This window comes from Acartia tonsa, chromosome 11 (assembly GCF_053477335.1).
Source record: "Acartia tonsa isolate MP-2025a chromosome 11, ASM5347733v1, whole genome shotgun sequence".
In the NCBI taxonomy this organism is placed as follows: Eukaryota; Metazoa; Arthropoda; class Copepoda; order Calanoida; family Acartiidae; genus Acartia; species Acartia tonsa.
In genome coordinates this window covers 21890180-21904921 of record NC_137270.1, presented here as the reverse complement: position 1 = coordinate 21904921, position 14742 = coordinate 21890180, and the positions used below count along the sequence as shown (strand labels likewise).

At 31.6% G+C, this 14742-nt stretch overlaps 1 protein-coding gene across 1 annotated transcript; it reads left to right on the top strand.

Moving 5' to 3' along the window:
• The first annotated feature begins 320 nt into the window (after positions 1 to 320).
• Positions 321 to 8653, top strand: LOC145331503 (uncharacterized). The gene is made up of 14 exons (XM_080176197.1): positions 321 to 429; positions 1014 to 1063; positions 1151 to 1272; positions 1819 to 1849; positions 2328 to 2379; positions 3064 to 3131; positions 4644 to 4754; positions 5049 to 5097; positions 5270 to 5345; positions 5883 to 5940; positions 6667 to 6731; positions 7264 to 7348; positions 7734 to 7867; positions 8445 to 8653. Exons 1-14 carry the CDS (start codon positions 329 to 331, stop codon positions 8580 to 8582), a joined length of 1140 nt encoding a protein of 379 aa, XP_080032323.1. The 5' UTR covers positions 321 to 328; the 3' UTR covers positions 8583 to 8653.
• The last annotated feature ends 6089 nt before the right edge of the window (positions 8654 to 14742 follow it).

Here is a 14742-nt window from a genome sequence, read left to right as displayed (position 1 = left end):
TGGAAGGTTCATATATTTGTGCATAAAAATATTTTTAACTGTAAATTACATACAGCTTAAAAGAGATGCAAAAGAAAGTTAGCGGGGTCTAGGTACCCTCTCCCACCCCTCACGTTCATAAAAATGAGTAAAGATCTCCCAAATAATGTAATTTAACAAAAAACTTTGTTGTATTGTTGTATACCTCTAAGATCACATAACGGTTCAACAAATCATTCCACAATTATTAGTATATCTTTAGGGCAGGTTTAGGGCTACATAAAAATTAATAATTTGATAAATATTGTTGGAAAATTTGTGACAAAATTTTTGTATATTTCAGATTTTTATGAAAATGAAAATTAACAGAAAAATGAAAATTACTGGAATATATCATCTTTGTATATCAATGTTTCTTTTATTAATGATAAATACTTTTTTACTGGTAAGGTATGTGGTTTGCTTTTTATACTGAAGTGTAGCTCAGTTGAATATTAATATGGTTTTTAGCTGTTTGGAGGGGGGGGGGGGGGGGGTCAAGGCTTAAATCTCTTTGCCTAAAAGTCTATCTTACCCTTCTCTGTGACAGAGGAGTTCATACAGACAGCATAGTCATGGAGTTGCTTCGCTCCTCACTTCATACAAAATTCAAGTGAGATGTTTTATTATGGAAAATTTTTAAAAATGGAAACTCAATTCCATATTATAAAACATAAATATTTTCCTACAAAAGACAATGACCAACATAAAGCTCACCCATGTTAAATAAGCATAAAGCTCTTAGCTTGCTACATTTTTCCTAATCTACTCTACTTTACGGTTAGAGGTTTTGGTATATGGAATGCTATTTCAAACTAAATTCATCTTGTGGTACAATCCATATTCCCACTATGCGTACGAGTTCTGGTTACAGCAAAGCTTCCTAGCTAACAATTTGTATAAACATTTTTTTAAAGGGAACAATACCAGTAAATAATTTTTCCAGATTTTTTTTATTTCAAACTCATAACTAATTGAAGTTTACTTTTTTTTAGGAATGACATTAGTTCAATAACAACTAAAATGGTGAATAATAATAGAAAAGGTATTTCTCACAAATTAAATTTAGTTTTTAACTAATCTAAAATCAATTTTGTAGACCTTTTTGAAATTATTCAAATCATTAATTTAGATCTACTGATGAAGACATTGGATACCTACAAAGCATATGCCTGCAAAGAAACACTGCCCTATAGTAGACATCAGTTTAATATTTCTTTCATTATTTGCTTCAAACATCCAGGAGAAGATCCGGTAAGTTAAATAAATATAGTTACTCAAGAAGCATACTGTCTGATTCCACTAACATAGGAGAATACTAAAGGAACATACAAGAGATCTCATTGGTTGAAATTGTGTACACATTTTGTTATGTATATACATAATCTTTTCATTTTGTTTGTATTATGAATCAGCTATAAATTGTCGTATATTTTAGGATTAAGCTTTTCCTGGGTAAATTAATTCGTGTAAAAAATTATCCCCTCGTATAATTTGAAGCATATGACGAAACACATAATAAGTTAGTCATACAATCATTTTGATAAAGTTAGCTTTCTAACAATTATTTTGTACAAAATATGCATGTCTGCCAAAATTTCTTTTTCAATGTTGACAAAATATGAAGTCAGTTGGATTATCTAGATATACAATGCAATGTCTTTTGTTAAATAATTACAACAGGGTGACTACAAATCAAGGATGATAACACCCATAACAGTTCTCAAATCAGATGGACAAATTAACTTATTTAATATTGTTTTTACTTATTTCATTCTATTTTATCTACTTTCATTTTAGATGATATCAACATACTTTTTGACAAATGGATGTAAGTATTTTGTCATTTTATTTCAATCTATTTCGTTTTTATAATTTTTTGAAAATTTTATTTTATTTTATTTTATTTCTTAAAATTTAATTTTATTTTATTTCTTAAAATTTTATTTAATTTTATTTCTAAAAATTTTATTTAGTTTCATAAAATTCTATTCTATTTAATTTAAAAAAATTTTATTTCTTTTTATTTTATTTTGTTTCATTTTATTTTATTTACTTCATCCCTTCCCCTCTTACTGGCTAAAAAATGATGTTTATGTTAGCAACCCAAACGACAATACTTTCCTGTCATAAATAAAAAAATATACTATATCAACTATATTCATAAAGTATAAAATAGGATTGGTGAATAACATGCAGCTTTTTATAGTGCCTATAATGTCATACTGGTCTACCATTGGTCAATTACATTTTTTTTATTATTGGCACTATAGAGAGCTTCTATTAATAGTTTTTACTTATAATTTAAGATATGGTAATGGAAGGGTTTGGTGAAGCTAAAGTATCTGGCACATCTTTAAGGTGAAAATATTGCATTATAATTAGGTATTTTTTGATAATTAAAGTAAATAAAGGAAGGGGTTGAATAACTATATGTCCCCATCCCGTGGACCCTGTGGACATTTAATTGGTTCTTTGAATATCAGCCAATAGCATCATTAATATTAAGCCAAGTTGCTAGCAGAAAGCAGAAAACAATTTGCTAGCTGACAAAAAAGGTCCCAAGACTGAAGCCATGTAGTTGTCTGGGTTATACATCTATCTTATTACATTTATTCTTTGTTAAATATTCATTCTGCCGCTTGTAGCGATGTGCTGGCCTAGAAAGTAGGTTCAGCCGTTTGTCAGCTAGCAGCTTTCAAAATTCACAGAATTTGGAAATAATCGAACATTTTACCGTGCACGGCACTAGATCCAAACAATTGTATTACAATGTGAAATTTGATTTTTGAAAAGACTTATTTTACGCGCATTTTCTTTAGTCAAGCCTTCCTTGCTCATCATTGTATCTTGGCTAAGCTATGCCAGATTATATTTAGACCTTCTTATGCCGCTTGTAACGATTTGCGGGAATAATATGTACGTTTGGCAGCTATTAGCCTTTAAGATTTTTGTAGATAATCTTTCCCAGTATTATCTTACGTGAAATGCAATACAGACCCTATTAATCTATACTTTAAATCTATTAAAAATTTTTTTCTATAGATTTGAAGAGCATTTGATAAATGTGTGGCTAACACTACTTAATAATTATCCTGATGCAGTAGTTCTAGGTAAGTCAAATTGATTTTTGAATATATATTTTTTCTTGCAAAGAACGTGTCCTAATTTTCATGATTTTTTAAAAACCATTCGTAACGAGATCCAAATGTTCAAAGTTTTGATTTAACGGGGTTCAAAAAGTAAGGTGTCAAATTAAATATCTTACTACTTTTGTTCAACATGGCAATTTTCTTCTTTTTTTTGTTGCATTTTAGTACCTTAAAACCAACTTTATTTTTTAAAAACTTAAATTATTTCAAAAATAAGAGGTCTACAAAAAAAACGATTGCATATCTAAATTCTATGGATCATTTTACATCTACTACTTTCTAAAAACACTAACTAGCTATTTAAAAAAATCACAAAATTTAGGACACCTTCTTTATACTATAAACGAAATTAATAATTAAACTGACCCTAACCTAATTGTAAATAGAAAATTTTCCGCTATTTTAACCACATAAAATAACCAAAATATAAGAGATTTTATCAGCTTTATGTGGATAAACGAAGTTTGATGAAAATCATTTTAGTCTGCTAGCTAAAAGGTCCTTGCTCTAAGGGGGATGTAGTTGTCGGGAATATACAATACATCTTTACTTATACATTTATTATTTCAAAAGAAAAAGATTTCCTTTGTGCACCTATTAATTACCTCCTACGGATGATGCTACTATATTCTATATCGTATAAGGTCCAACAAACAAAGTTAACTAAGAGGAGCTAAATCTTAACCAACTCTTTAATTGCACGACCATTGTCTGGAAGTCCCAACACTGCATTGTAATGAGTTGTGCCTGTTTTGGCCAGGGCATTCCAATACTCTTCTTACTCGGTCGCGCACCTGACATTTCATCAGTAGGAATTAAATAAACGTCTTCAACTATAGCTTTGTGTTAAGCCGAGGTTCGAACCCGGCGACGTGTTATCTCTTGTGTAGTAAACCCAATTTTTAAAAGCGAAGCTTTTCTATAATTAGGGTCGGTCCGTCCGTCCGTCCGTACGTCCGTACGTCCGTACGTCCGTCCGTACGTCCGTAACGGATAGCTTTTTCCGTTAATTTAGGCATGTTAGAATTGTCCTATCGATTTCAAATTTTGCATGGTGATTCCTTTAGTAGTTAGGTACGATTTAGAAAGCGTAGCAACTCTATAATCATTACCAAAATGTCCGTACGTCCATTTTAAACATGTTGATTTTTTTACTTTTTTAAAAACAAATTTTTATGTGATCAAATCATCGGATTGATCTGATTTTTGGTATATTGATTCCTGGGACAACAAAGTATAATGTAATAAGCAAAGCAACTCTATAATCAAGTCCTAAAAATGTAAGTATGTCCATAAAAATTATCCTGTATCAAGCAGTTTTACAACAAATTTACTTACAATTTTGCTTTGACTCTTATAAATTTATATTATGATAATTATTAAGTTCTAACACTATACAAGTGTTAATGTCCGTTTGTCCTACCGTTTTAGTGCTTCGCTTTTATGGATGTTGTCATCCTTGTTATTATGCAGACATTGGAAGTAATATTGGAGCCTATACTCTTGCCAGCAGAGCAATGGGTAATCCTGTAATTTCAGTAGATATGGAGCCACAAAATCATGCTTTGCTATATAACAGTTTAGGTAATGATAATAATTACATTTTATTTGATGTTTTCTTAACAAGGATGGCAACATTCATAATAGTGGAGCCCTGAAACGGTAGGACAAACAAACATTAAATCTTGTAAAGTGTAAGTAAATATGTTGCAAAACTCTTTAAATGCAAGATATTGTTTAATGACATACATATTTTTTAGGCCTTGATTTTAAAGCTACTTCGCTTATAACATTATTCCTTGTTGTAATAGGAATCAGTATTCTAAGAATTAGATTAATTGGATAATCATATTTAAAAATAAAACTGTTCAATTTTAGTTTTAAGTGAACTTGTAGATGACAGTATTCAAATCTTAAATTCTGTAAGGTATACCAAAAATTTGATTATTTACCCCATCCCCTCCTCTCCTTCTAGATGAACGAACTGACCAATAAATGGTATCCGTGGTAGCAGCAAAAATTCTTACCCTGTCATAATATCCACGTATATTTTATATCCATTACAATAATGAAAAAATTATCAAACTGCTTTTCTTTAGTGATGGAAATTATAAATATCAAAGTATTAATGAGCATGGTACTCTTATAGATCCTGAATCTCAAACAAACGAACAGGTAAATCCTTATATAAAGTAACAGGATGTCTCTTAGTTTGTGTGTCTGGTTGTGCTGAAGGATCTTGCTAACCGCTTGACCGATATGGTTCCCCTTTTCAATGTAGCTTCTCATGGTCCTTGAAAAAATAAACCTCACCAAATTTTTTTCTTATTCATTTTAAAACTACAAAATAAGAGGTTGGTCGAATCTCCCTCCCCTTCCCGAGTATTTAGTTAGAATTTTCGTTTGAAAAATTAAAAATGGAGTTGATCGACTCTCAGTTGCTCCTAAGGACATCTAGGGGTATAGCCGCTAGTCATACAAATAGAAAGATTAAAAAATTGATAGTATTTTGTAAGGAAAGTACGAAAATAGCCTAAAACCTAACTTTTATAAATATTAAGTATCCTAAATCTATCCAGGGACCTACAAAGAGCTTCCATAAAATGAAGAACTTAATCAGTTCAGTAGTAAACGAACTTAGGCTACACAACAGACAAAAAAACGTACTACTTTATATAATAGAATTACAATTATTGCATTGTTTTATTTAAGGAGATAACAGAGAAATTAAATATTGAATCATCATCAATAACATTATTTGATATATTTGGTAAGTGTTTCATACTTGTTTAGATCCAGTCAATTTTGTAGAGAAACTGATAACTTTATCATTCAGTTAAAACTAAGGATAATCTAGCAATGTATTATAACAAATTCCAGAGTGGGAGGGGACAATGTCTATTATACTAGTCCCAAATGTTTAATAATAACGTTTTATTTTTCGTTAGCTTAACAACTTTGGGGTATTTAGTTAATTTTGACTGGTTTATTTATTAAGTTGAGAGTTCAAATGTTTCAACCACTAATTTTAATGTACAGAAGGGATAATTTTGTGTATCATCATTGGGTATGTACATGAGTTTATCGGCCGATGTCTTATCCCTTTAGATACCTGACCAAATTTTTATGTAATTATATTTAACTTTTTAAGAATCTATCCTTATACTACAGTTACAGGATGTCTCATTGTTTGTCTGTACCGAAGGATCTCGCTAACCGCTGAACCAATCGGGTTCTCCTTAACAGGATAGCTTCTCATAGATCCCGGGAAGGTCTATAACAATTTTGGGGGAGGGTACCACCACTCTCCTTAGAGAAATCACAATTAAAAAAAAAAATGTTCGTATTTTCGTAGAGACTTAAACGCAACATAGACTTTGGACAAATTAAATAAAAATGGGTTTTGGGATTCAACTCCGCCCTCTTCAAGTGCCCCTAGATGCCTCTAGGAAGCTAAGCCGCTAGTTTTAAATAAAACATTATTTGTTTATTTCAGATAATCTTTATCCAGACAGAGATACTTTTATTATTAAACTTGATATTCAAGGATTTGAGTGTAAGGTAAAAAAACTATTGCTCATTATTTTTTTTATTTTTATTTTTCTCAATATGGTTAGCAAGGACGTCCAAGGGGGTGGGGAAGTAGGGCCTGCCCCCCTTCACAAACAAGTTTTAAACGGGAAAATTACAAAAAAAACGAAGGTTGGGGGGAGGTTAATCTATATAATCGCGATTCTCACACAATTTTACCCCGCCACAAAAAAAATCAAAAATAAAAATTATGCTCCTATACAAATGTTTGAACCCTACCCCAAAATAAAATACTTGGACGTCCTTGATTGTCAGATAACAAATTTGAATTAGATTTTAGTTATCGTATTATAGACATCTTTCTGATAAAGATTATTAGCCTAGAGTGGCCGAACGCTCGGGATAACAAAGGTGGTATTGAAAACATTTCTATAATACGATGCTATTTATGATTTTTCAGTATGACTGGGAACCGGTTTTAATCTAGCTAAAATTGATAGGTTAATAAGCCTTACTTGAAATTCCCTACTGACATGCATTACGAAGAAATTATATTTTTCAGGCATTGAGAAAATTTTTAGAGTTGGATATCAAACCTAAATTTGTGCCGTATATTCAAATGGAAGTTATTAACCATTGTGTAAAAGGTAATTAATGGTAGTTTAATTTTATTCACAAGTCTAAACAAAATTGTGTATTAATTTGTTGCAAATTTGCGAAATACAGGATATTGTAATGGTTATGGAGTTGCTACGCTTTTTTAAAAAGTTTTAAATTTATAGGACAATTTTAACACGCATAATTAACCAAAAAGAGAGCTGACCGTTACAGATGGACTGACATAAGAACGGTCCTACCTTGATTATAGAAAAACTTTTGATTGAAATTGTTGAAAAAGCCTAAAATGTCATGTGTGACGTCATAAAAATCCATCTCTTTTTCGGGGGTTTCCTTTCCCACTTCTTCTCTCATCCTTCCTTTTTATGACGTATCACGTTACACTTTAGGCTTTCTCAATTTGTTTTGTTTTAGATGATTACAATCTAAGCCACGGACATGGACATGGTGGTACAAGTCCTTGTGTAAAGACATTTAAAACTGAGTTTCTGCCTTTATTGGAGAAATCTGGATATATACCTCATGTGCCTTGGCCCATATCATTTCAGGTGATAAGCAGTAATGAAACTTTTCATAGTGCCTATAAAATATTATGTCATACTGGACTACCATTGGTCTATTAAAATGTCTACTGGCCTGCCATTGATAATTTAGTCTGTGTAGAGGTATAGCATTTGTCTATTATTGGTGTCATTTGTATTGTATTTTTATGACTTCATTTTCATAGGCACTATAAAGAGCTTCATAAGTAAATATTAAATTTACTAAAATAAAAAAGAAATCTTGAAAATTATTAGGATTTTCTGTGTGTGATAGATAGAGGGCTATAAATGAGTGATTAAAAAAAAAATATGGGTAAGACACATAACTGAGAGTTGGAATTTTTTGAATATCTTATTCCTGGTGGGCACAGGATGCCAGCAAACCTGACATGGTCATTTAGGTAAATCCAGCAAAAATATGTTTTTGACTTAGACAAACATTTTACTACACTAAAATATTCTATAGCAGTACATCCTGATAATTTGAAACTTAGGGTCCGAATTTTGAGGGTTAAAGAGATGAAGTCAACCTACACCTTTCAATTTTAATTTTTGAAAAAAAACTGATATGGTAATTTTCTAGGAGATGAAGAAAACTTGTTACTACGATGTTCTGTTTGTTCATAAAGAAGCCAAGACATTCCCATATTGGGATAAGAATTTGTCAAAATATAGTTTTCTTGTTAACTTCCAAAGAGATACTCTTGATAAAAGTAGATAACTAAATTATTAATAATTTGTTTTTATATATATCTATAATACAAAGTAGAATGATGTCTGTCTGTCGGTCTGTCCGTCTGTATGTCCGTCCCTTAAGATCTCGGTAACTACTGAACCGATTGAATTTTACTCTTCAGGGAATATACTTACTGGTCCTGAGGTGGTTTTCGGCTATTTTCTTGGGGGGTGGGGCACCCCCAACCCCCCCAAAACTAAAAATCCCCCCCCCATATTTTTTTTTTGCTGAAGATTTCCTTGGTCCTTTTACGAATTTCGCCAAAAATTTTTTTGATCACCTCTTGGGTCAAAGCCCCTAGAGGCTACGGGCGAAGCCGCAAGTATAATATAACATAAAGACTTAAAAACTGCAATAAGAGTTATGAATGGTTCTATTACAAGTTCAAGCCTAAAATTATTTTAACATTAAATTGACAATAGAGAATTTAAATGCTGTTCTAATCCTTATACAAAAGTCAGAGATGTTTTTCTGTTTCTCTGTGTGTCTGCACTACTGGACCGATATGGTTCTCCTTTACAGTATAACCTCTTATCAGTCCGGGGAAGGTTAATAACTATTTAGAGGGCCCAGAAAAAAATAACCCCTCTTCCCAAAAAGGAATTTTTTTCTTTCATAATTTAAAGTGAAAATGAAGGTACGACTCCCCTCCGTCTCTCTCTCAAGTGCTCCTAGAGTCCTGGTAACAAATTTATAAAATTGAAAAATGTCAATTTATTTTTATTCCTTAATAAATGTACTTTTTTGGTGGTGGTGGGGGGAGGAGTGGGGGAGTTAAGATTGGTTCACCCTCAAGAAAATAGCTTAAAACTAATGCAGGACCAGTAGAAGAGTAGAATCTGATTAGCAATTGGTTCTTCAGTTACCAAGATCTAAAGCTTCAGACGGGCGGGCGGACATACATCATTCTGGAAGACGAAAAAAGTCCCTAAAAAATCAGCATTTTACGTCATAAAAACCATCTCTTTTTTTAGGGGTTTTCTTTCCCACTCCTTCTCTCCTCATTAAGGGACTTTCTTTGTCTTCATCATTCTGCTTATTATAGATATTCCAAGTGAATGTATAAAATGGAATAGTATGTAAATACATTGTAATATATAATGTTGGTTTACTATTTGATAAAATATACACTGGGGAGTTAATAAAAGATAGTCTAGGGATAGTCAGGGGATACAGGGATAGGACAATTGACACGAAATTAATCTTGCCATCAAATTTTTGCAAATTCAACCCTTTATTTGGAGATTACAATCAAAGGCATTAATCCTTATAATAAAGTTACAGGATCTCTGTCTGTCTGTATCACCGCTAATCCAATATGGTTCTCCTTTACAGTGTAGCTTCTCATAGGTCCTAGGAAGATTTAAAGCTAATTTAGGAAGGGTATCAAAACCCTCCCAAGAGAAATCAAACTAATCTAACGGCGAAAAAATATTTTTTGATAAACAGCTGATCTTAACTTATGTAGATTGAAAAGAAAATATTTCACGTGCCCCTAGAGGCGTGTAGGAGCGTAGCAGCTAGTTAGTTAATAAAGTATTTGGTTAAAATCAATCAAGTCCATATTGCATTATTTTCTCTCCCTCTCTGGATAAATCCAAGAAAGAGTTCCAAGGTTAGGAGTAAATATCTATAATACAAAGTATAATGATGTCTGTCCGTCTGTCTGTCTGTATGTCTGTCTGTCTGTCTGTCTGTCCGTCCGTCTGTCCCTTAAGATCTCGGTAACCACTGAACCGATCGGGTTCTACTCTTCAGGGAATATACCTACTGGTCCTGTGGTGGTTTTAGGCTATTTTTTTGGGGGAGTTGGACTCCCCCAATCCCCCCCCCAAAAAAAATCCCACCATCATTTTTTAGAAATTGTTTAAAATAATGGGGGAGTGGGGGCTTTTTTCACCTGGGTAGGAAATAAAAGATGTAATTATACCTCTTAGGGCAAAGCCCCTAGAGGCTAGGGGCGAAGCCGCTAGTACACAATAAAGAGGCTAAGATATGTCATGTTTTAGTTAGCAAACATCCTACTAATTAGATACTAGACAATGTAAGTTTAGGATCTAGTCCAGTTCACGGTAAAATGTTCCTGGGAACGATAATCTCTAAAAATGTATAGACTTTAAAGGCTACTAGCTAGTGAACACTATTTAATACGTCTTTTAAAATTAACCCAAAATTATTTGTTTTAATCAATTCATAATTACTTGTATATTGCACTAGATTTTCCTGTACACTAATAAAGGGATACTTGCAGCTGGTTAAATAAACAACACCCCCCCATTCATCCACTTTACCCTATCCCCTCCACCTCCTACTAGATGTGAAGCAGCTTATTGTGATTCCAAAAAAGTGGATAAAATGTTACACTTGGCCGAACTATTTTGATTGATGTCATATCAAAAGGGAATATGACGTCCATCGGCATAGCTCAGCTAAACATTGGAATATTTTACCATTTTTTTTTGGAGATACTATTAGCTGCTTCCTGGATGAAAGAACATACAAATAAATGAGGTCCATATTAGCAAAGTAAATTGACTAAAAAAAATTTCCCTGTCAATATATCCACATATTCTATATCCATTATTGTTAGCTCTCTATTTCTAATACTTCTGAAATGCTTCTCTGGGGAATTAAAGGAAGATACACAACATCAACCTTTCTTATTGATTCATATGGCTATTACATGAAAATATAAATTTTCATAAGCTTGTTTTTTTTTTGTGCTCTCTAAGATCTTACATAAAATTTTTCTTTGTATTTTATTGTTTATAGAAAAAATTTAGGCTATTTTAAGCAAGGATACTTTTAAGGTTTTGACGATTTCTTCAAAAATTTTAGATTTAGAATAAATATATTATTTATTTTCTTATTGTAAGAAATAAACGCAATAACATTTTCATTGTTATGTATACGATACTATTTACAACTATAAAAGTTCTAGATATATTATTTATCGCTTTAGTCAAGTTTATATAAATTGCCACAATAAATATCTATAGCATTGTCAAAAATATGAAATATTTGGTTTTCAAAGTACATCTGGGGAGATTTATAGGAAAATAAATTGAATTGTATTCGAAAACTTTTTGAAATTGTAATAAAGTTTTGATAGGTTATGCTTCATGTAGTTTTTACATTTTTTCATCAGGGTTGTAAAGGGATAAGACAATAGAAATAGAAGAATAGAAGCATATTCTGAACCCTTTTTTCGTCAAATCTAAGAAGGAACATTTCTAGCAGACAAAAGTATTGTGGATTCTTAAGAAATTATAGACTCGCTACTCGATAGTGAGGCAAAATTATTTTTGTGAAAAATCATCCAAAAGCACATTAAAAATCTACAAAAATTAAACAAAATCATATGTTAATAACCCTTTTAAGATTTTTATTTAATTTTTGTAAATTTTTTAATTCGATTTTGGAGGATTTTTCACAAAAATAATTTTGCCTCACCAGCGAGTAGCCAGCCTAACTTTTTTTTAAGAATCCACCTCGTTACTAAACTTTCAAAGAGGACTATCCACGAACAAGAGCACGTGATTCTAAGTACCTTCCAGCATTGATCCTGAGTATTTTCTTTCAGAATATAATAGGTCACTATCAATAAATAATATATTGACGAGAAAATTTATGTTTCACCACTTCAAGTTGAAGAAAAGTAAAAAAATGTCCACCATTTTTCGTTAAAATTCTATCAAACGTTTTGTTGAGTTCGGGGTGTCTTTAATTGTCCATGTTGCCAAATAACAAAAATAAAAAAAAGTCAAAAGCACATTTACTATATCTCATATGTATGTTTAAATTAATGCTAATATGGATTAATTTACAATCTATATAACACGAGTATTCGCATATGTATCATCAAAAATCCATTTTATTAAAAGAATTAGCCTCATAAAATTTTTCAAAATCAATTAAAATACCTAAAAAAAACATGGTGAAACATAAATTTTCTCGTCAATATATTGATAATATATGGTGTCCTATTATATTCTGAAAGAAAATACTTAGGATGAATGCTGGAAGGTACTTAGAATCATGTGCTCTCGTTCGTGGATAGTCCTCTTTAAACGAAATTTTTGGGCAATTAATTCTAATTCCGCAAAGCTTTCTACTAAGAAAATATACTGTTTACAGCTGACTTTTATCTAAGTGTGAAATGAAAAAAAAACATGCATTCGTAACAAGATGTGTACAAAATTTCAACCAATGAAATTAAATGTATGTACCGATGCGATTCTCCTATTGGCTCAATCAGACATTCCCTCTCTTTCTTAGTACCTTTATTGATAAGACAATGGCCGATAAATAAATGTACATCCCCATTGAGGATACACAATTTTTTTCTTTCTGTAAATTACAATTAGCTGTTTAAACGTATGAACACTCAACCTAATTGACCAACCAATCACAATTCACCACAAGTCCTCAAAGTTGTTGAGCCATTAAATAAGAAATTGTTATTATAAAACTTTGGCGACATGTGTAACATCAAAATGTCTCTTCCTCCCTGATTTGTAAAAGAGAAGCTTTTCTATATTTATGCTCGATCCGTCCGTCCGTAATTTCAAATTTTGCATGGTGATTCCTTTAGTAATTAGGTGCGATTTAGAAAGCGTAGCAACTCTATAATCATTACTAAAATGTCCGTACGTCCATTATAAACATGTTGATTTTTTTTACTTTTTTAACAACAAATTTTTATGTGATCTAATCATCCGATTGATCTGATTTTTGGTATATTGATTCCTGGGACAACAAAGTATAATGTTATTAGGAAAGCAACTCTATAATCAAGTCCTGAAAATGTAAGTATGTCCATAAACATAATCCTATAAAAAGCAGTTTTTCAACAAATTTACTTACAACTTTGCTTCGACTCTTTTTTAGCTTTTTTTCGTTAATTTAGGCATGTTAGAATTGTCCTATCGATTTCAAATTTTGCATGGTGATTCCTTTAGTAGTTAGGTACGATTTAGAAAGCGTAGCAACTCTATAATCATTACCAAAATTTCCGTACGTCCATTTTAAACATGTTGATTTTTTTACTTTTTTAACAACAAACTTTTATGTGATCTAATCATCCGATTGATCTGATTTTTGGTATATTGATTCCTGGGACAACAAAGTATAATGTTATAAGCAAAGCAACTCTATAATCAAGTCCTAAATATGTAAGTATGTCCATAAACATTATTCTGTATAAAGCAGTTTTTCAACAAATTTACTTACAATTTTGCTTCGACTCTTTTACATTTATATTCTGACTATTCAGTTATGACACTATATAAGTGTTCATGTCTGTTTGTCCTACCGTTTCAGTGCTTCGCTTTTATGGATGTTGTCATCCTTGTTATGGTTAACTTTTATAAGAATTAATTTATTATTACTTGGATCTTACACCAGCTTTTCATGTTCTCTAATAAAGTGAACTCTGTAGCAGGCTAAAATAACGATCCCCCTTCCACCCCCTGTACCCCATCCCCTCCTATTGAATGAACAAACTTAATAATACATGACAGGGGAAATAGCAACCTAACTTGACGACAACTGTCAGAGTTTCCATGTATATTCTACATCCATTCTCATTAGTTTCGTAAATCGATGTCGTCTTTGAAATATGAATACCAAAAAAGTAAGAAATATTTCTAACAACTTCAAAAAATAATATAATTTTTATTGCATTATTATTTACTAGCGGGTTCCGCACCTTTAGGCCTCTAGGTTTTATTTTGTTTTTGATTTCAATATGTCTAACATATTGCTTTAAAATTTGTCTTGAAAATTAAATGGATTTACGGACGTCTCCAATTGAGGATTAAGATTTATTGATAGATATTTTTGGCTTTAAAACTTCAAGATTATTACCTACTCCAACGCTCCCTCCATCCTCCTGTTGCCCAACAACTGCACTGATTAATTCGAAAATAAAGTTTTCATGGTTTAAGGCAATTTTGGGGGACAACGATTTGTAGTAATGGCGACCTTTTGATTTGTCACCAAAATCTTTTTTTATATATTTTGCTTGTTGTCTAAACCTTATTTCTGTTTTAAAGATTTAAACCTTTAAAAGAAAGGTCGCGTGATTATTCATAAAAATTTAAAACTAGAAAATTTCAAACAACCTACTTTTTATATTGCCAAT

What these genes read in the sequence shown, in the direction of transcription:
- LOC145331503 (XM_080176197.1), top strand. Translation starts at nt 329, where the DNA reads ATGAAAATGAAAATTAACAGAAAAATGAAAATTACTGGAATATATCAT. An exon ending in AACATTATTTGATATATTTG is followed by an intron (nt 5,941 to 6,666) that starts GTAAGTGTTTCA and finishes TGTTTATTTCAG; the next exon opens with ATAATCTTTATCCAGACAGA. An exon ending in CTTGGCCCATATCATTTCAG is followed by an intron (nt 7,868 to 8,444) that starts GTGATAAGCAGT and finishes GTAATTTTCTAG; the next exon opens with GAGATGAAGAAAACTTGTTA.